This window comes from Anabrus simplex, chromosome 5 (genome assembly GCF_040414725.1).
Source record: "Anabrus simplex isolate iqAnaSimp1 chromosome 5, ASM4041472v1, whole genome shotgun sequence".
NCBI classification, from domain to species: Eukaryota; Metazoa; Arthropoda; class Insecta; order Orthoptera; family Tettigoniidae; genus Anabrus; species Anabrus simplex.
In genome coordinates this window covers 96118879-96142300 of record NC_090269.1, presented here as the reverse complement: position 1 = coordinate 96142300, position 23422 = coordinate 96118879, and the positions used below count along the sequence as shown (strand labels likewise).

The window sequence follows — 23422 nt, the reverse complement described above, 5'->3', positions numbered from 1 at the left end:
ATTAAACAAGTTTTGTTAGTGCACATTCAAAGTTTTCATCCACAGTCTGCTCTAACATGTTTCTACATATAGTAAAATCATACCTAGCCATGAACGGTGGTAGTCCAGCAACCATTTGATAGATTATACAACCTAACGCCCATAAGTCTGAACTCTTCGACACTGACTTCTCGGTAAGCAGTTCAGGAGAGACATACTGTGCTGTTCCCACAAAGCTATTCCGTCGCTGACGTTGGGGCTGTTCATCTAAAAATATACAAGACAATAGAATATCTGGATCATCTGTGATGAGTGAAAAATGTAGGATTGAGAGCTAAACTGTTTCTAGTTTCAAAACAATTATCTATAACAATTACCTTTCTTCACTGCTGGTTCCTCCTTCAGGATTTTAGCAGATCCAAAATCTGTGACAAGAATATGCATCCTTTCATCAAGAAGTATGTTCTCTGGTTTCAGGTCTCTGAAAATTATAAAAGGAGGAATGAATGCATGTACATGAATACAAACCACCTAGTAACAGCCACAACACAGAAATTAATATACCTGTGAATGATTCCGAGGTTGTGCAGGTGTTCAAGGGCATGCAGCAGTTCGGCAGCATAGAACCTCGTGCACACAATATCAAACGAACCCACTTTGTTAATGTATGGTAGTAGTTCACCATTCTTGGCATATGAGAGAACAAAATCTAAACTGGGGTTAAGGAATATACGGTAACTGCAAACAAAGACACTATATCGAAAATCTCTCTGCAAGAGTTTGATCTTTAAAGGATCATCACAAACTACTTGAAGTTTAGAAAAAGAAGAAATGCAGGGATCACTAATTACATGCATCTGCACATCTCAATCAAGGATACAGAGTCTGTCAACATCCTGGAAGGTGCAATAGAGCTTGACAAAGAACGGAGAAGTAGTCTTGTAGCTTGAACTTAGGACGTTCAGCACTTCCTTCTCTCTCTTTACGTATTCAGTCTTCTTCTCACGGATTATGTGACGCTTCTCACATACTTTGACTGGAACACACACAGCATCAAAATAAGTCTCAGGACTGACATAGGCAGACAAGCATTCACTCAAAATCATTATCTGAGTCAGCACATTTGAGATTGGAACTTCCCCACTATATATAACTAATTTCACCTTTGTTACCTCTTAATGATCCTCAGGAAGAGGCACAGGAAGTAGGAAGAAAAGGATAAACAAAAACAGGTGAGTGCAGGAAGAGGGAGAAATAAAAACAAAAGGAAAATCCCTACATTTTCATGCACAACTGAAAATCTGCAAGCATGGCCCTGTAGTTAGTGTAGAATCTTGCCATCCCAATACTGAAGATACATATTTGGTATGTACAGGCTGACATAGGTAGCACAGCTAAAATGTCTAGCAATGTATGAAAACAATGGTATTACATGTAGCTAACAACATCTCTTTATTAGTTTATTTGGGGTTATATTATTAGATACTCAAGAGTGAACTTTCAGTGTAATTTACCATTACCACTAACCTGAAATGTGCATCCCCTCCAGAACTAACCAACTGGCTAGACAAATCTTTCAAGGTCAATGAGTTTATTAAATATTAAAGTTATAATTGAAGGTCTTAAATAGACTAATAATGGATTGTATTGAAAAATTAAAAATACCTAACAATTCAGTTCATAATCTAACCTTACACATTTTGATTTTTGTAGTTCTAATAAACTAAGTTACAATTAAGATATCTGCAGACAGCAACAAGCATTGAATCATTAAATACCAAGTTTTATTACTATTCTGTAGACTTTGCTAATAATACGACAGGAGGGGGGCACCTAAAAGAGCTGTGCCTGGGGCGTCAAGCAACCAAACTTCGGGCTTGACTCGCACAGACTGAAATCATGTCAGTATTCAACCACACACAAATTCACAGTGTATAAGAAAATTATGTCATCTACAAAAGAACTTGTTAGATATACATTATTTTCACCACTTTGCAAAATAAAATACAAAATTGCATGGAAAATAAGACAGAAAGAAAGGTTTTAGATAAAACAAATAGCCTATTTAGATTAAAAAGGCAAAATAGAAACTTACTTGCATACTCTTTGCTAGTGTGGATGTCTTTGGCTAGATACACAGTGGAAAAGCTGCCTTCGCCGATCACCTTTCCAAAGATGAAGTCTTTCGGAGTCTTTTTCGCTGGCACTGAATTGTTGGTAACCGGGTGCTGCTGTTTAGCAGTGTCATGACCAGCACGCGGAGGAGACATGGTGACTGACAGCACAGGCTGTACGGGAGGATCGGACTGCGGCATGGGAAGCGAGTTCGCAATGCGCTGAAAAAACAGACATTACGATCACTGTAAATTAATGGGGAAAAAATAGTAATAGGTACGAATTTGAATTCGCTGTCACTTCATGTACCAAGAGATACACACACAACACTGTCAAAATCCACACAAATACTCCCACTTATAAGGATTTAAGGGACCCGCCCTGCAAGTGAATGTTTATGCCTACGCGGTGAAAAGCACTGAAAAACGGATCGATTCAGAGACGTCACAGGCGCGCTGCCGTCATCGTCAAGGTACACCCGCACGCGATAAGAGAATCTACCTGCTAGTTGTTACACAACTTCCGGAAAGTCTACACATTTTTTTTTCTAGTGGCTTTACGTCGCGCCGACACAGATAGGTCTTATGGAGACGATGGGATAGGAAAGGCCTAGGAGTTGAAAAGAAGCAACCGTAGCCGTAATTAAGGTACAGCCCCAGCATTTGCCTGGTGTGAAAATGGCAAACCACGGAAAACCATCTTCAGGGCTGCCGACAGTGGGATTCGAACCCACTATCTCCCGGATGCAAGCTCACAGCCGCGCGTCTCTAACCGCACGGCCAACTCGCCCGGTTCTACACATTCTAAATATGTAATTATTACATACATGTTCACGATATACTGATGCCTTTCAGCGTTCAGTCTGCAAGCCTCTGTAATTAAGATATGTACATACTGTATAACAATCTAATCAAAATTGGTCGCGGCAATAATAATAATAAATCTGGCCTCGAGCATAATCGTATTTTTCCATCCCTTCGAATAGTCAAAATTGCAACTGAATGTTTACTCTCTCTCTCTCTCTCTCTCTCTCTCTCTCTCTCAAGAAACATCCCAAACTGATGTAATATATGCATATGATCATACAATACAGTTTGGTCCTTGCTCATATTACAACATATGTCTGAACCTAGGACTTCGAGGACCATCACTCAGAAACTAGATCGCATGCCACCAGCTAACATTACACTTTAAATGCTCCGTTTATCCCTACAGTGTAAAGTGGTTAGCTATAGCTGATATAAGGCAATACTACCACAGCGTCGTACAACTGGGGATCACAAATCCCTCAGCCCTCTCCCGCAACCCCACGTGCACGTAAGAGCAATGACCTCCGGGCACGTGGCCAACCGTCGGGCGATTTGAATTTGAACGCAGGTGCCCATGCTGCGTATGTTACATTCCGGTAACAACCGTGAATATATTCCCACTGTAAACCCTACAGCACTGTTACTCATTCGCTTCGTTACTCACCTGGTAGACAACTGGAACTGAGTTCCCGCAAAGCCAGGCATTCATTCATATGAGTGATATGGCTGATCGACCAATGACGCGACAAGTATCCCTTTACTCCCATTGGTCTCCCCGGAATCTTTATCGCTATTTTTATGACGTAAGATCAGAACAAGTGTAAGGACTAGCGTCACCATTACCCCATTCGTAACAGATTACGTCTGGTCGTGGGCATTAGAGGAAAATGCTATATAAATTTAAGTACATAACGAAAGCCAATGTTTTACAATATTTTATGGCTTGCGTAATAAAAAGAAAAGCACGTCTGCATTTTTATGTGGCTGTTAATATCGTGACAAGAGCCGCGGAATGGAAGACGTAACGCTTCATTTGTAAATTCCATATGTATATGCCAGGATTTGTTGTACAAAAACAGAACCGCAAATTCCTCAATACACGCTTAAATTTCAGCAACTTCAAAAATATTAACGTACGCATTAGATATGGCCAAGAACTCATAAATGTTCTCATTTACACATGTCAGCTGGTAGCAAACATTCAACATAACCATGCCACCTGAAGATTTACTCAACAAGAACAAATTAGAACGAAATAGTAGAGGATGTCATCAATCAAATTATAAGCTAGATTAGCACTTATATGTAATAACCATCGTTTTGATTCTGGTCAATGACTTCGCCAACATGGTTACTTAATTCTTAGCACACATTTGTGCAATTCCGGTGTCAAGGATGGTAGACCAAGTAGCCAGAAAACTACTGATGATGATGATGCTTATTGTTTTAAGGGGCCTAAAATCGAAGGTCATCGGCCCCCAGAAAACTACTGTCCTCATATCTATCAGTTTTCAAAATTTTACCCCGAAGTATACAACTTTTAAATTCCGCTCGTTCTACAACAAAACAAACACGCTAAACGAACTGCGGTAAAATACTGGAAGTACCACTATCGAAAATAATAAAAAACTTAAAAGAGGAGGTCAACTCCCTCATCAGACCCATATTTGTGAGAAGTAACAACTAACGCAATAGGGTCAATCATTAAGTAAATTACAAAATGTTAGAACCTGGCTGCAGACGAAAAAGTGAAATCGGGATTAAGGGATTAAAATTCTATGAGAAAATAAAGACAATTTAAAGGACCACGACAATGCAAAAACCACTTCAACAAAAATTGTTTTCCGATTATGAAGACCAAAAATAACGTGTCTTCTCCAATGTTGAAATGAAGTCGGTACGAAAGTAAGTTAAAGCAGTTTAAAAGTGAAGTAAGGAATTATGACAACGCTACATTTGACAGGAGAAAATGCCAAAAAACTATTACTACTACTACTACTACTACAGCTTTATTATTCCCATTCGAAGTGGGATCGCTGGTGCGGATTAACAACTTCCAAACTGTTCCTATCTGCCACCAGATTTTCGTGTAATTTCAGCTTCTTTATACAGTCCAACCATCATCTTACTGGTCTTCCCTTTCTCCTCTTAGCTGACACAGCCATCTCCATTACCCTCCTTTTAAAATAATTCTCCGTCGTCGTCTTAACATGGCCTAACCACATCAATCTCGTTTCCCTTACTTTTCTACGTAATTCTTCCACATGAATATCTCGACATCGCATAGTATATTTTGCAGCAGCCCTCTGGTGACAGGCGAGGTTTCCGCTCCAACTGGTCTCACATTCTGTGCACCTTGTGGGAGTCTTTCAATTTGGCTGGAATCCTCTTGTCACACAACACGTCACATCATAAATAATAACCCTCATAATAACTAACGCGTGAACTGTTTGGGCAGGACCAGAAATTAACACACTAAAACAATGTGAATAATTAATCATTTTGCCGTGGTATTATAATAAGTTGCTGAAAAATAGCTGAATGGCTCGGAGCAATTAGCTGATGTCCACGTATCTTGTATCTTGCGCGTACACTGTAGAAATATACCGATACAGGTGATTCTGTTTCAAAATTACATTAAACACGTCATACTGAAAATTATATTCTCATAACACGAACAGAATTTCACAATCTACAAATCTACTTCATAAACACAAACAGTAAGTTATATGAATGAATCAAAATATTATAATAGGGTACCCATTATCGTTTATAATGGAAAGTAAAATAATATGACCATATGCGTGCATGTTACAATATTTTTATTATCATAAATAAGCAAATGCCTGGCTTCCTGTTCAGAATCGCTCATTTTGTCATGCTGTGGACAGCCTAAACGACAGGCGTGCAGCCATGTTCTGATTTCTTAATTGATCGTCCAACCAAGTTCGATTGGTAACTTTCATACACCAAGTTACATTTCAAACTGAAGCAAAAATTGCCATTTCTTAAGCACGTAAATATTATTCTGGTTCAACCGAAGCAGTTCCCTTGTAAGTACTGCATTTCTTCTAAAACGCCTCCTACTCTTGCTACAGCGTCACAGTTTGGAAATATGACGTCAGAGAATGACCTAACAGCCATCTGTGGCACAATCTCGTCCTGCTATATACAGAACGGTTTGCGCGTGAAGCCAGAAAGGTGAGTTGGCAAGCACATGCGTACGTAACATAGAACAAATGCTGGTCGAAAGAATGCACGGGATGTATAAAAGGATGAGCTCACATCCTTTAAAGCCGTAAGATTCAGAACTCAATCCTGGGAAGGATGACCAACTTTTCGCTAGAAAGGTACTGTACTACACTTTTTGCACCATATGTTTTACGTCACAACGACGCAGAGCATACGGCAACGATGGGATAGGAAAGGGCTAGGATTATTAGGAAAAAAGTGGCCGTGGTCTTAAGCACGGCACATTTGCCTGTTGTGTAAATGGGAAAACTAAAGGAAACGATCTTTAGGGCTGTCCACAGGGGGGCTCAACCACACTACCTCCCGAATTCAAGCTCACTACGTGACCGAACAGCGTAGCCAACTGGCTCCATGACGGTACTAGTCATCCGACTGATTTAACCATTGGGCCACAGCATTATAATTTTAAAAACTAGCAAAAGGACACTCGTGGTCACTTTACCACATCCTTTAATTCTGAAATAATTTTCAATGGTGGTGACAAGATTTGTGTTATGGTACAAGTCACCGGGGATCATCAGCTTCTTTAAGAACCTAAAGAGGAGATTGATACAGTCATAATTTGAGGGGTCAAACAATTGTGGTGATGCTTCTTGTTTAAAAAAGAAATCAGAAATTAAAATAGGACTCAATAACACCGGCTATCAAATGATTTTTAATTATTCAAGTCCACGATAATCATTACCTAACATACACTGACCCAAATACCGACGCTTCAACAGAAAACGCAATACATTATCACAGAGCAACTGGCAGCTAAAAATACTCTAAGGAATATCGATCCCGTATCGAACTAAGCCGTTTCGTCTGACGTCAATAGCGAGTTAGCTGGGTCATGGCACTGTCGGGCGAGCTGCCTGCTACGTCACGAATTGACATGCATACAGCAATCCTAAATGCACAAGATCAGCTCCTGGAGCTGAATGATACGAGCAAACCAATGTACTCATGTTTACAGTTCTTCCTATGGAATGAGGCCACAACGTTCAAAATAATGTGTAAAAGAAAATGACTTCCGGAAACACTACCACCAATCAGTCGCAGAAGTTAAAAGACTCCAGTAAATCAACACTGCTACTCTCATAAGCAATAGCAGTTTACAAGGACATATAAACACTCCCGTTGTAGATCAAGCTCTTTCCCACCCATTCTTTAGGAGGCGGTGGTGAATGTTTTAAGAGGAAGTACAACTAGGCAACCATCCTCTATTGACATTAATCAATAAGGAAAAATGAAGACATCGCCAAGGACATGAAAATGAAAGGCTTCTAGGCCACGAACGCTCTAATACCATTCGGTCGGAAAAGAACAGGAGTTGAGCAAGGGATGCCTGATAGGATAAATGAAAGTAAGGATCATGGTACAAATACGCGGAAGCAATGCCACGACTCAGCTAAGGGCCCCGTGGTTGCCAACACGCTCCGAAGTTAAGAGCCCTTGGAACCCATTTTAATCACCTCTTACGATAGGCAGGGTCACCGTGAGTGTTATTCAAGCGCCTTCACACACAGGGAATTCTTTAGAAGAAGTGCGTAGCTTTCGTGGAAGCTACACGTCGCATAACAAGTGGCGAAATCCGAACGGTTATGTACATTTCAAAGGAGGGCCCATCACTTCCTTAAGTGCGTCCACACAGAGATGTTTTCGTTAACTTTGTTAATAAACAATGTTTATGAACAGTTTTGGATGTGAATAAACAAACTAGCGTGTTCATTAACTTTTTGAGCATGTTAATAAACATGAAACTTTTCATTAACATTTCGGTTCGCACATGCGCAAGGACTCAGAGCACGCAAATTCGTAGCGCGAAATACGATGATTTCTTATTTCTAAAAATTGACTGATAAATCGCAAGCGAAAGTTCTAATATACAGAACCTTTAATTGTGCACGATATTATTTTAGCTGTGTCCTAATGTAATTTCATTTCCAGCTTCGCTCCTCGCTGAATAACCCAACCTCGCCCATAATAGCTTGTATATCAAAATAATACTATCCTAGGTAGGTTAAATGAAGATTTTCTTTATTTCGTACCTTTAACAATGGCTTGATATTGTTATATAAAGCCTCAAACACCTCAGACTCAATAACTGAAATTGTTTGTTTTGATACTCTAGAGAAATAGGTATATAAGTGAAATGGCACCAGTTGCTAGGAATCTTTAAAACTATAGCCTATCTATAAAATAAAAATAGCCTGTCATTAGTGGAGCCGGCTTTCCGATAATCTATCATGCCTTGCCATTTCAGACTAAATTACTGTCAACAAGAACAAAGTCATGTTGAGGCATTCTCAAGAGAATTTTGAAAGCCTGCTGCATCACGAATTAAATGTTCTGACATAAGTGTTCTTTCCAAACTTAATTCTACTCGCCTTTCCAGTATTTTTCTTTGCCACACTTCGCGTCTATGCTTTTCTCTAATTGTACTCTCTAAAATAATGAAAGCTGTAGCTGTATTTTCTTCTTCCTGACCCTAACCAATGTAACCTCACAAACAGCTATTTTGGTGTGGACACAATACTAAAGAAGTTTCTTAATAAAAGTTTATTAACATGTTGAGAAATGTTTTCATTAACACTGTTTATCAACTACGGTGTGGACTAACCATAAGACAACTCGCCATGTCATTAATTGCCTTTGCTTGAGTTACATAGCCGAACACAGTTTTCTGAGCAACGGTGCCAAATTTCAACAGGTCAGCATAGTACTAAATCTCCACCTACTTATGCGTGCCAAACAAAATCTCGTCCCCAACGGGTAGTTCTTTAAGACGGGAAAATAACAGGATTATAGGTCCCGTTCAACAGTCAACAAACCATAAAGATGCCCGACTATTCGAGGAATATAAATAACAGCCAGAGAAAAGAAAAGGCTAGAAAAGGCGGGGAAATCAATGACCTTGTGACTTTAAACCACCGAGATCAGAAAAGAGATACGACCAGGGAATGTCGGTTAGGGAAGACGAAACCAGAAGCATGGCGCAAGAGGAAGCAACGCTACTCAGTGATCATGTTCATAAGTAGTACGCATGTCCTGTGTGAATGGTCAGCGTAGAGAGAGCCCCAGGTACGATTCCCAGCCGAGTCAGGGATTTTAGCCGCGACTGGTTGTGTTTACGTTCATACACATTTTCGTTTGCATAAAATACATCATACTACCAACCACCACAGAAACATGCAACAGTTAATACATCCCTCCGAATAGGGTTGGCGTCAAGAGGGGCACTCAGTCGTAACACTGCTTCATTCACACGACAGTAATTGAAGAATGGGCAGGAAGAAGATTCGATTACTGAAGCCAGAAGGTTGTTTGTATTATGTTCTTGTGAACTCTTGACAACCAGACAGCGTACCATCACAGATGAAGTTTCATGTTAAATGCGAATTCACATCACAAAACACACGATCTAAAGAACAAGAGCCCACAACTCCAAACGCTTTTAATTGACTACAGGCACTACGGTACCACCCCCACCTGAGCCCCCGTTTCCAGAGACAGTCCGCAGAACGTTCAAAAGATAACAACGCAATTAGTCCAAAACCTGTGTGTGACCCACTTGGAGACCATCGTGTCTAGACAGCATGCTTAAAGGGAGGGGCCCATGCTATAAACAAACTACAAGCATCCTTCCCAGCTAGACTATCACACGAGTTCTATAAAAATAAGCGCATTCGTTAAAAAAATGAACCTCCTCTATATTTCATTGTGACAACCAGGGTTGGATATGCACTGGCGAACTTCCAGAATTCGAAGCGTTATCTATGCTGGCCGGTTTACTTTCCGGTGCCAAATTGGAATCGTCAGACAAATTTCAACATACCCTCTCTAGCAACAAACGACCATCTCTTAACGCTTCTTACAGCTGTATCAGCTCCGTCTGTGGGTGCATCCGGATCCCCAGATTGCGGGTTCAAACCCAGGAGAGGTAGTCGAAATTTTGAAGGGCAGAAAAAAAAAAGTAACTTCGATAGTCCATGCGTTATAGACATGTACAATAATCTCCGGAGATACATTTGGTATTTATCTGGCAAAATTAAAACTCTGCCATAGATCGCCCAATAGAGATCCGGCTTACTATGCCAATTAGTAGAAACTGCGAAATTAATGCGCTGCTGCCTAAACGTCAAATTAAAATGTCTGCACACAGTAGCCGCGGCCATACGATGATTATTATATTATTATTATTATTATTATATTTACGGTAGACACTTTTATCCGATCCTGAAGATATACTTTGTTAACAAACTTTATTTCTTATTGCTGCTTCAGATCCGTCGCAAAACCGCCGTACGTCAGCCATATCACCCACATTTTTGGCCGTAGCCTCATACCTGCACACTGATGTGCACGAATATCTCTTGCACATTTATCCTAGAAAAAATAGAAGTATTCCTATCCCTCGAACACTAAGGCACAAACTTAAAACAGTTGGGGCAGGAGAAGGAAGAGTTTATCACTGAAGGTTGAGCATGTAAGCAATGCCAGGCCTACAATACATAAGCGAACAGTTTCAAGAAGCGCCTATTGTATCCCGTGTTTTACATAAATGGCATAGTTAATACAGCCTCGTGTGGGTAGATTTACTGGCACGTAAAAGAACTCTTTGAGGGACAAACTTTCTGTACTTCGTCGTTTCCGAAAACCTGAGTAGTAAATGGGACGTAAAACCAAAAATAATTTTAAAATAAGCCCCTAAGATTACTGCTTCGACTTCCGTAAAGCAAAGCCTTCATGGACCGATGCCGACACAAATTCAACTAGCATTTCTAAAGTTCTGTCAAGTCATCAGCCCGGAAGCTGCCTGGATCCTCAAACAACACCGCGGAAGGTTATGCAGCCAAAACAGACGGCGGTGCCATAATGAGGCGAACAAGGCAACTGAAAAGTGAAGTAGCTTGCCATTGCTTTCATCACTGAGCTAGACCTTTCACAACATCAGACACACCTAGCCGTGCCATGAATGTCATTTCTCAGCACCGCCCATTCCTAGTAGCTTCCATACTGTTACACCATGAATAAAGACTTCAGTGAAAGCCACCGTTTGCTCTGGCCTGTGCCAAGAAGACAAATGCAAAAAGACTGCCTTCATCAAGATTAAAAGCTGAACCGTTCTCAATTTTAATTGGCAGCCACACCAAAACCCGAGCACAGTACACACAATTCAGAATGCACCTATGTACGTAAAATTCTGATAAAATAATAACTGTAAGCATTAAAACAAACTAGACTTGCCAGCTTAAGCATTCAATTAGATATGGAAATAAATCGGATTCTTAGTACCAAACGTTCGAGTCAGATAATCCCATTGTTTCATTCCCTACCTTAAATCCCTACTAAGTTTCAAGCGAACATAATTAATATGGCAATTAATGATTCGAAACCTGGAAGGAGTCTTACATAAAAATTATCCCATAATCCATATAGTGAAAGCGTTCAGTCTGCAAGCATTAGTGCATTAACTATGCTACAACCCTCAACTAGCTCTGTGACTTGTTATTAAAAACCTAGTCTGATCTACGTCACCTTGCCCCCCCCCCCTCTTATCATCCTATTCCCTTCGATAACCTATCCCCCGCCTCCATTTCCATAGGCATAACCTGGCTACTTAATTCTTTAACGCACCTTGTGGCCATGAACGTTAAGGCGTCAAGCTGGTTCGAGTCCCGATGGTGGAAAATACTTTCATTGTATACATTTTCCAGTCACTAGATTGTGCGGCCGACAGGGCGTACCTTGGATGGTATTCTACCACCCCAACTCACAGGGGGGCTATCTATCTGCTGCATCAATCAGATATCCAGACTTCAGAGACAATGTATCAGCCCTGGACCTCGCAGATACAAAACACGGCACGTTAAAGCGCAATGCCAGTGAAGTCGTGTGCAGGAGTTTCAAACAAATATCTCAAGACACACGCAAGTATCAAACTTTACCGATAATCACGTGTTCATAACACTAATTCCCCTAGCACGAGGGCTGAGTGTCCGTCGTAATATACATCTGTATAGATCACACTACAAACCGCCACAAAAACACGAAATAGTGAAAACATCCCTCCACATAGAGTTGGCGTCAGGAAAGGCATCCGATCGCAAACTGAGCTTAAGCCAGACTTAGTGCCGAGCCCCAGTAATTGGGAAGAGGTCAGGAAAAGACCCTAAGCCTACAGTAGATTAACAAAGAGTTAATAATGGAAAGGACAATTTCACAGTTATTTAAGGTGAATTAGCACACAGCCAACAGATCCCTCCAAACGAATGTAGCAAGTAGAGTAACGTCAAAATAAACTTATTTACATCCGCACTAGAACAACACACTGCCACCCTCTAGTATGGTGTCTGTTGATAAGTTTAAATAAAAAGTCTGAATTGAAGGAACAAATAGTCACCAAAGCATACAAAAGGCCAACGCTTCAACGTGCACGAATGAACTACAATCGCATATTTAGGTAAACAATAGTAACAGAACAAATATAATGATGTTAAAAACCTGTGACGTCATGCCATTAGAAAATGTAGCCTACTCTCGCGAATGAAGCAAACAGAATTACGTCATCAAGTGCCAGTGATGACATAACAGTAGATCATCACATGACTGGCAGCGGGCCTAACAAATAGCTCTGACTCAACGGCCATTTTCGTTCCAGTACCCAACGTCCTTGAGTGCTTCTACCTCTACCATAACCTCATTACCAGCACAAACCCGTTCTGCAATCTGCAACAACTCCCATCAGGCATATCCTGTATGTTCTGAATGCCAAATGCCGAAGTTGGTGAATAGTCAATGTGACTGATTTAGGAGTAGTACCTCATCATTCTTCAATAGTCTTGCTCTCGTAAAACGTACAGTTCCAAGCATTGTTGTTACCACAGGTTATAGAAAATGGTCAAGATCGCAGGTATATAAAATAGGCCTATATTAGATTTGGACAAATTTCCCAATAAAGACGTAACCCGAATGCTGTGTCATTAACGATCAGTCACATCAAAAAGTGGAGCAAAACAAGAACAGCGAATATTTACAAGACCAAGACTGGGTTGGCCTTATAAGGACGGTAAATGTAGGCCACTTATCGTATGCATACATCGTTCTCAATGTGTCAAAAACAGGCTTTATAATGCAACACTGATGTTGCAATTGGTTCACAGGTTGCACACTCCAGAAGTTGCATTCCTTGTGTAATATTTAACCACAGCTATAACTAACACATTCATGAATGAATAGTTGATTCTTGAACTGTCGGTATATACCTGGTAAAAGAAATAGAGGGCACTTTTTTTTAACATTTAGTCATCATCTACCGCTTTTCCCATACCTTGTGGGATCGCGGGTGCGAACAATGTCGAACGTGTGGATTTAGTCCTGTTTTACAGCCGGATGCCCTTCCTGACGCAACCCCATGTTGAGGATGTAATCACTATTGCATATTTCTGAAGTGGTTGGTTGGAAGTGTGGTGAATATGGAGTGTGTTGGGACAAACAACCAGCCAGTCCCCAAGACAGAAGAATCACGCGCGCTTAAAATTCCCGACCCGGTCGGGAATCGAACCCAGGACCCTCCGAACCGACGGTTCGGCGCTGACCATTCAGCCAAAGAGTCTGATACAACTATTTCGTAATGTTTGGTGTTAATTTACATAGCCAGGATCGGCCGATAGGGGGAGTTACAAAATGATTTGTATGACACAATGAAGGTGCATGCACGACTGTCATTACTGGAGCAATGATATAAGTGAATTACAGATCTGTTGGCACTATAATTTAAAATGCAAGTTTAATTTGAGGTAAAAAAATATACATAGGCTGCCAGGAAAAACTAGTAAGTCAAATGACTTCTCTTCTCCCCTAGATAGATAGCATAGTATTAACACGATTTACTTGTACTGGTTGTACTGTTAGGACCAAATTACAGTATATATCGTAGGCATACATATAGTTCAGTTCTGACTTTTATTAAGCCTACTTAGTACATGTGATAAAATTCATCTTCGGTTCCATACTGGCAAATTTGTACTCGTGTTCCCTGGCAACCTAGATATAAGAAATACCATATTTTCAAAAAATAAAAGAATAGAAAAGTAGTGTACAATCGTGCTGGTGCTGGAAATGGAACTGAAGTTTGTACGAAGCTTAAAGATTCAAGCTCTTAACCGTTTGAGGACATGTTTCTTGAATAGTCTTACAGGCCAAAACCCAGAACTCCGCGGGGAGTTCATTGACAGCTCTCATCAGATAAAAGGAGACATTTCACCGGCTACTGACGACTTGGAGGGTGAAGCAAGGGGACAGTTGGTCATTAATTGTAGATTTATTACGCAACAACGGCTAGGCTTTGCTGTCGATCCAGAACTATTAAGGGCATGAACCATTGCTTATTTCTTTTACAGCGAAGTGTTTGCAGTAGGCACTACATGCGTCGCCTTTTTGTTTATCAGTAGAGCACTAAGGCCAACCTGGTTCACTTAAATTGTGAAATGTAGTGTGTTATGTTCAGTACAGTTTGCAAGTTTTACCATCATGCATCTGCTTATAAGAAAACGCGGCGAATACAAAACCCTGACTAGCTCATAAAGGTCCGAGTTATAAATGAACAGGATTTTGGTATTCTTCCAAATACATTATCGACTTTCCTTTAAAAATTGTTTATTTACTTTACGTCCCACTAACTACTTTTACGGTTTTCGGAGATTAAAAAAAAAAAAAGAAGGATAACGGCATGATTTTGAACACGTGGGCAAGTACGGGATCGTTTACTTCGATTACCTGGAGCCTTCAGGTTTGAATGGTAACTATTAAAACGCGCAAAATCCGCTCTATTTGTCAATGGTCTTAACAGGTGCCAGGAGAGAACGAACCCCTACTGTACCAACATATTAAGTGACGCAAAATATAACAATAGTAAAATACGGTGCATTGTATATTATGATTTTAATCACAGAGGCTGTGTCACAAAATGATAAACTTACGCGAGTCACTGGAGACTGGAAGGAAGAAGTGAATAGCAATATCTCTTGATCAAAAATTTTCCCATTCGCTGCATTCGGCTTATCTACATAACTTGCAGTGGTGTCACAACTGTATAGTCGACCAGTGTCGTGGGGGAGTACGGTATTCCAACTGGCGAATCCAACGTCTCACTGGGGTAAACCACCGGTATTTTCTACGACTGGTAACATGAATGTATTTAAGCAGTCTTGTTTAATGGACAATCTTAACTGATAACAGCAAGCGACATTTCATGTTTCGAGAGACCACAATAACAAAATTTAGTGTGGCTATTCCTTGCCTCCTCTCTCAAGAACCAGAGAAACAAGGAAATGCCATTTGGTCCTTGTTTCAGTGACGGATTCCTGACTTTCACCTCCGCGCGGTAGAAAGGGGGCAACGACTGCATATAAAAATAATAATTTTACATGCAGGCGGCTAAAGATTGAAGGGACCGATTAACTCCCGGTATAAAGAGATCCCCTAAACCAAGTGCCAACAGTCTCTGAGAGTGAATGAGCGGGTATGGGTAAGGGCACTCTATTGTCCTGGGGACAAGAAATTGTTCCCAAAGGCGGAGGAACCAGCTTGGTCAACGGCATTAATGCAGAAGACAACGGTAAATCACTGCATTAATGATCCTGAGAGATATTCCAATAAATCCACATGGCATGGCTGCAACGCCAAGATCGGAGTTGGCCGTGTGGACCGTCTACTTCCGTTTGGAGACGTCTTAAGAAGATTCCTTGCCTGGTGCAGCCCTATAATGACGGCATCTGCCATGTATCCGAACTGCGTGTGTAGTGGAGGATAGTGTTGTGTGTGTGTTGCAGGAATGTTGAGGACAGTACAAATACCGAGTCCCCGAGCCAGGGGAAGTAACGAACACGGCCGGCAATCGAAAGCGACTATGCTGACCATTCAGCCAAAGAGTCGAACTTCCAACAGACCGAAAAGCTTAGAAGTTCTATTAACTATGTCGACACTGAAGAAAGAAATGGCTTCGTTTTAAAACAATTACTGACACTCAAAGTTTGCTCCCAGAACACTATTCAAAGAACACACTCAGACAGCCTTGAACTATTTTCTTAGCTTCACAACTACTTCCATTTGAAGCATCAGCACAATAAACCATTATTTTCCATTACGAAACATTTTTTGAAAATATGAGAGTTCTAATATGATATTTTTACTTCGAATTAAACTGCTAAGATTGTGTTGCATAGAAATGTCAAGGACCATTGTTAAAAGTAAATGAATTATTCACAAATTCGAGTTAACTAAGTTGTTCTGTTACACTTTTTTCGACTGCTTCTGAGCAAGGTTTGCATCCCTAAGTCTGCAGTCGGTATGTCACCGTTTTGTGACCATTGCTGTCTCTCACCGACCCTTCATTAATTCTAACCCAAGGTGACATACCAGTATACTGATGTGATCTAAGACGTTCAATTATTCCCGTATGGATTGGGCAGTGAAGCGAGTTTCCCGTATGGTACGTAGATTATTATCCATGTAATAATCTTCGCAAAGTCCCCATCTTTACTTAGCGCATGACGTGCAGTTCGATGGAAACCAGCAGGTGTGCCACTAACGTCAGAGTGATCCACGAACAGTGTTAGACCCATCTTAGCGAAGACCTGGGAACAGATAGTTGTTATTTCCTGGTAGCCAACTCTCTTTGTATCCATCAAATGGACGAAAGCTAAACCAAGCGCACATGCCTAGGATAAAATAAAAAGGGTAAAGCTTCACTGTGTACACTGGACCTGCTATTATTACGAAACACATCCTGGAGAGTTTTCCCCATACCACATTCTCTAGTTTCCGGCACATTTACTTCCTCATGTTGTGGTATCAACACTCCCCTACCCGGCTCTCAATCTTCAGGCTCAAAGGAACAAAAATATTCTGTACCTGCATTAAGGATCTAAACAATGGTTTCTGACGCAATAGGTAATGTCACGATCATTACGTCACACATACCGGGAAAGTACAAGCGATAACAACTCACGGTGAAAACCCGCCCACTCCGATGCTTCCAAGTACGCCAAGAATACACATTCAAGGTGACTGAACTTCCTTGAAAACTGTTACAGTGTTGGGCGGTGTTGGGTTTCTCGGTAAGGAGAGTAGAAAGCCGGCCCTATTTCTCCCTGTTTACTACGCCAAGTTGCAGTGACCCACGTCGCCTTATCTCCAGCGGAGACAGGCAAAAATAACTTATCAGTTATTAGGCTGTGGAAAAACACACATTTCACAAAACAACTTGCAACGCCTATTCCGCATTATGGCAAGCTCTTTACCCTAACCACCCCAAACGTATTGGTACATACCAATAATGATTACCTTTTGCTAAAAGTCAATAGTGGGAGTAAGATACAAAGACGTAGGGTTGATGTTATATCGTTCCTGGGATGTCACGTTTTAAACATGAAAATTCGGGACTTGGAATCAAAAATCATCATACACATACGGGTGAGAGTTTTCACGTGCATTTTATAATAATCAATACTGATCTGCATTTAGGCCAGTCGCCCAGGTGGCAGATTCCCTATCTGTTGCTTTCCTAACCTTTTCCTAAATGATTTCAAAGAAATTGGAAATTCATTGAACGTCTCCCACGGTAAGTTATTCCAATCCCTAACTCCCCTTCCTATAAATGAATATTTGCCCCAGTTTGTCCTCTTGAATTCCAACTTTATCTTCATATTGTGATCTTTCCTACTTTTATAAACGCCATTCAAACTTATTCGTCTACTAATGTCATTCCACGCCATCTCTCCACTGACAGCTCGGAACATACCACTAGTCGAGCAGCTCTTCTTTCTCTCAATTCTTCCCAATCCAAACTTTTATAGAGAGTTAATAGCGGTAACAAATTTGAAGCACAAAGATAGTATGGTATTTAAGTTTTAAAATGGTTAATACACTCATATGGTCAAAAAATAATGTTTATGTTATGACTGCTACAACTTACAAAGTACATACAATCTCACAAATGAAATATCTTATTTTCTGCAAACAGTGATTTTAAGACATCCACGTCTTATTTATATTATCTTCTATTCTTTATTGCTGAGAGCATGCGGCTCCATCTTTAACAAAACCTACAAATTACAGCACCTTAAATCAAAATTTAAAAAGAAATTTGAGTTCTTGCTTTGATATACTCTGCACTACCTATATTCCAATGACTAACCTCGTTAAATAGAAATTAGTTATTCGCGTATATAATTAAAATTAATTCATGGACAACAAATAGAATTCGGGACATTCCGCGATCCAAAAATCTTCCTAGGAAATTCGAGAAGAGTGGCAACCCTGCCGACTATGGCATATTAAAAACGGTAAGAAGTACTATTATGATCGTACATGATGCAATCTCATAGGAAACTACGCAGAGAGAAAATAAAAACATCCGTCAAACGCAATCTCCGCATTAGGAGGAAATGAACGTGTGTACTACGCCACACGATCGTCAACAGGGAAATTTAACGGATAATAATCATCAACGTATATTTGTTTCTTTGATTTATTCACGTGATGGGTGCTTCCCGAAGTCTTCAGGGGCCAGTGGACTGTCATTTAATCTGTTTACGGCGATCCATCAACTCCACGTGCAGTTCTGGGTTTAGGCCTAATGACTCGACTTTCACAGATACTCAAATGTTTTGTTATACTTTGGGAGAAAACATGACGTCGCCTCATACCACTTCTCTTCGGCGGCAACCCAGTGTATATTAGCGGCTTAAAGGATTTACTGCGTCTACTGTAGCCGAAGTTGCCAAATCAACTTAACTCGCTAGCACCAAAAGAGCCAGAGCAAAAATAAAACATTTTTATAGACATCACTATTTGTAAATTCGATGTAAACGGTGTTATTTATTTACTATTAATAATGCCAACTGTTACCAACACTACATTCGTCACGAAGGAGTAAAGACTGAAGTGTGTGGAAGAAAGTGGTTTGGCAACCTCTCCACACCAAACAAGATTCACTTAGAACTCCGTAACTCAGAAGGGTGTGGACTGATGGCTTCCTGCTCACTTACAGGAACTGAGGCCGTCATGTTTTGTTGCCAAATATACCTAGAAGAATATTCAAAGAACATGGACACATTTTCAGGTTGTCGTGAAATTTATGACAAGGTCAAATTTTGATAAATGGTAATTAGGTACCGAGGCTATAAAATGGAACCAAAAACCCGAAAGGAGGACCTCTACCTGAAGAACACAAGAAGGTGCTGGCTAATGGGCTCAAGAAATATGAGGATGTCAAATCTAGACAAATGAAAAGTCATCACGCAGTCAATAGAGATTCAACTCTCTCTATACATTTTTAATAAAGGAACATATCCTCAGGAGGGCAACAGCTTGAACCCTTTCTCAGCTTCCCGACTTCATTTATGTTTCTTGCACCAGCACGATCCTAAACTACGGTATTAAAGAAATTCAAATTGCAAACGTCAGAATTAACAAAGTTCTACTGTAGCCTATATTACACAACTATCAGGGCCAAGGTAGAATTATATCCGGGTATATCCGAAGGCCATTGGATTGTGTCATGTCTGTCCTACAAGGGCACTGCTCACAGTTAAACAACATTATGAAATTGTGACGAAGTAAGAAGAGCTACATAAGAATTAGAAGTCAATCCCTACAACGTACAGTCTCCTATGTAATACCACGTCACAAACCGCAAATTAACAACTGTGGAGGGGCTCGACAATATTCTTTGCATCAAGGAAAGCCTAAGTAGTCTCACAGTTTCGCAGTTCTAAATGTTATTTTGACACGATCATAAACAATGTACTGAATATGGCTTTGAATACGAACTCTACCAACGAAAAATATTGAGATTACTTAGGTAACTGGATTATAATTCGAAACAGTCACTTTTGAAGTCTTGATGACCACCCACACAGATTATCGGATATCGCGGTTAATTCTTTCCTAACTATTTAGTAACCACACATGCACAGGACGGGCGGCAACGACAATAATAGTACTACCGTACAACGAAGCAAAGTGCTTGCGTAAGCATGTTACTATTAAAAATATTTCAGGAATAAACACCCATTATTCCATAAAATCAGAATCTGTTCTAAGATGATAAGCCGAGTCTCCATAATGTAAATTCAAGCGCACAAAAATTGGTCGCCGCAAGATGACTTTCAAAATCCTCTTATTTGAGGACTTAGGCTTATTTATCAAAAAAGTCTGTAACAAGGATTTTCCGTCAACCCATATTTTACAGATCCAACTTGTATTCGAAAGTACGTCAGGTACTTTGCTATAGGCTATTCTACGAGTCACAGTATAATTTCAATTAGGGGTCACAATGAGTTCCATAATATCCCCCAACTTCAATAGTTTTAAGAATTCTAACAAAATGTTCACATGAAGCGCTACGTTTCAAACTATAACCTATTTTATATGCCTAACACAGTAAAAAAAGTAAACTGATATCACAAAAATCACCAACACAACTGTTTACATAAGGATGGAACACAATACTCTGAAAGATGTGTGTGTGTGGGGGGGGGACTGGATTATGGTGTTACCCACCCCGTATTACTCCACCAAAGCCTGCAACATCCCACGGCAGTGACGTCAGTGACCAAGGAATGCAGTTGAGAAATAACTGCATTACTTTCTCTTTACAGACATTCCTATAACTGTCTGGCAATCCACTTGCAGCGAGTGCCAAACATAGGGACGCGACCTCAAGCGAAAAGGAGAACAAGGTTCGGGATGGAACAGCAGCAAGTTGCCGTTAGGTCTGCTCACACCGAGCGTGTTCTGGGCAATCTCCATGGTGAGCCGACAGCTGGTGGAAACAGGCTGCAGGTAAAGAACAGGACAATGCAGCAAATGCTGAAGTAAAATGTACAACCATGGAGGACAAGGGAGCAGGTGGGCCCAATTAAAGCAGTCAGGCAGGTGTTCGGAGCAGATGTCTGAGCGGGTCCACCAGGAGAGCTGACCTTTTAATTACCAAGGATGACACACAAGCTTTCCTTTTAAACAGCAATCTGCAGATACGCCCTTCAACCAAGTTACGAGAACGCTATCACTGATGCCTCAAAATAAATACCCTGAATGCCCCAAAACTTATCCTGAAGTCGGGAAATTTAAGAATAAACACAAACTGAAAACGCGTAGTATAAATCGGGATATGCTCTGAGCTTATGAAAAGCACGAAGTTGTAAACAGGAAAGTATATCCTGAAAAGCGAGAGCTCGAATTCAGTTACCAAAACAGAATGCACTTCACATAAGCTCGATCGGAGGTGAAAAAAAAGCTGAAAATAGTTCAATGTCCACACAGAGGGTGACCTACTGAGCTACGTTATCGCAACACAAAGTAGGCCATCGATTATACTACTGCAGCGAACTCTCCACACAACGGTCTTCGTTGAGAACAAACACAAAACAACTGTACATACAATGGTTACGGACGTCCTTCAAAGGTCGCATTCTAGGACACAAATACTGTGCTAAAAGCTCCCCTTACCTTTCTCTTTGCTTTCGCGTGAGTTCCAAGCTTCAAAAATTTCGTTAAAGTTGATACAATAACGCTTCCGCGGGAATGTTTCTCTGAATTCATAATTACGATACGTACACAACACACTTGTTAGCAAACACGAGTTGTACTAACACAGACCATTATCACAATAACTGTAGGCTAACTGTCAAAAACACGTCCGACGTCTTACACAGCACAGAGCTGACTGACTGAGGCAATGAGCGCGCGCATTGCCCCGCTCTCCGCTCTACTCCAGCGCCTACGCTACACCACGCTGGGCACAACTCTCCCGCCCAAAACGAGACAGGGAGAAGGGGAAACCAGACGATCTATACTCAAATGCAGTCCATCCTGACCGATACACGTGCACACTTCCCGCCCACGACAAGTAAAGCACCAGGGGGAACCGTACAAGTTAAAAAGAACTGCAAGCCATTCCAAAACATTATTCATGTACACATAGACCTACATATACCTTCATGATAGATTGTCATGCCTTTCAGCAATCAGTCTGCAAGCCTCTGTGAATTAACTTTTTTTTTTTTTGCTAGTTGCTTTACGTCGCACCGACACAGATAGGTCTTATGGCGACGATGGGATAGGAAAGGCCTAGGAGTTGGAAGGAAGCGGCCGTGGCCTTAATTAAGGTACAGCCCCAGCATTTGCCTGGTGTGAAAATGGGAAACCACGGAAAACCATTTTCAGGGCTGCCGATAGTGGGATTCGAACGTACTATCTCCCGGATGCAAGCTCACAGCCGCGCGCCTCTACGCGCACGGCCAACTCGCCCGGTTGTGAATTAACTAAGCGCCTCTACAATCCTCTATTTGCAGCTAGCTCTGTGGGCTCGTTTATTAATAGTTCCACACCTCTTATGCATTAAAACCTGAATCTAACCATCGTCGCATTTGTCTCTCTTTGTTACGGAATATCATTGGTCGCAAATACGAGTTCAATGCACTTTGAATCAATTTCACTTCTATGTTACTAACGATTTGGCCAGGAGAAGAGATATGACATGATATGACAGATCTTAAGACGCTCAGAAGAGGGAAGCGTACGCGGTAAGAATGATAGGCGTAGACCAAGGCATGAATAAGACATGTTTTATTTTTTAATTTTTTTGTTGCTGTTTGCTTCACGTCGCACTGACACAGATAAGGCGACGATGGGATAGGAAAGGCCTAGGAGTGGGAAGGATGCGGCCGTGGCCTTAATTAAGGTACAGCCCCAGCATTTGCCTGGTGTGAAAATGGGAAACCACGGAAAACCATCTTCGGGGCTGCCGACAATGGGGTTCGAACACATCATCTCCCAGATGCAAGCTCACAGCTGCGCGACCCTAACCGCACAGCCAACTCGCCCGGTGACAAACAGATTCAGATTAGATGTAGGATATAGTAGTTACATAGAAATATTGGCACAGGATAACGTGGCATGGTAAACAGCATCAGACTGGTCAATGAACTGGTGGCCCAAACATTAATATACTAGTATCCTGATGAGAATACATATCCTAAATACCTGAAATGATCCACCTGTTCCATTCTTGTATACTCGACATGACAATCAATCATCTTAGATTTCTCACCTACTTACATCTCTTCAGTCTTGGAAATGTTAAGGCAGAAACAGGTTCCAGGAAGGACATTCCTGGGATCATTAATGAACAAGGGGATCGCATATGCAAGGACTTACAGAAGGCAGTAGTATTCATGCAGCAATATGTAAAGGTATTTGGATATAAAGATAAT

General features: G+C 40.9%; 1 protein-coding gene across 4 annotated transcripts in view; it reads right to left on the bottom strand.

Moving 5' to 3' along the window:
• Pdk1 (Phosphoinositide-dependent kinase 1) overlaps positions 1 to 23422 on the bottom strand; it is a 411719-nt gene that overhangs the window by 26003 nt on the left and 362294 nt on the right. Inside the window, exons 1-6 of one of the 4 annotated variants that reach the window (XM_067147017.1) lie at positions 21657 to 21909; positions 2075 to 2315; positions 860 to 1015; positions 544 to 688; positions 357 to 460; positions 84 to 246 (exon numbers count right to left, since the gene is read on the bottom strand). In XM_067147017.1, coding sequence (XP_067003118.1) covers positions 84 to 246; positions 357 to 460; positions 544 to 688; positions 860 to 1015; positions 2075 to 2315; positions 21657 to 21749 — 902 coding nt within the window. In that variant the 5' untranslated portion in view covers positions 21750 to 21909. Of the gene's footprint in view, positions 1 to 83; positions 247 to 356; positions 461 to 543; positions 689 to 859; positions 1016 to 2074; positions 2316 to 2417; positions 2494 to 3567; positions 3628 to 21656; positions 21910 to 23422 lie in introns of those variants that run through there. The other 3 variants (XM_067147019.1, XM_067147021.1, XM_067147018.1) reach the window with 3 other exon arrangements.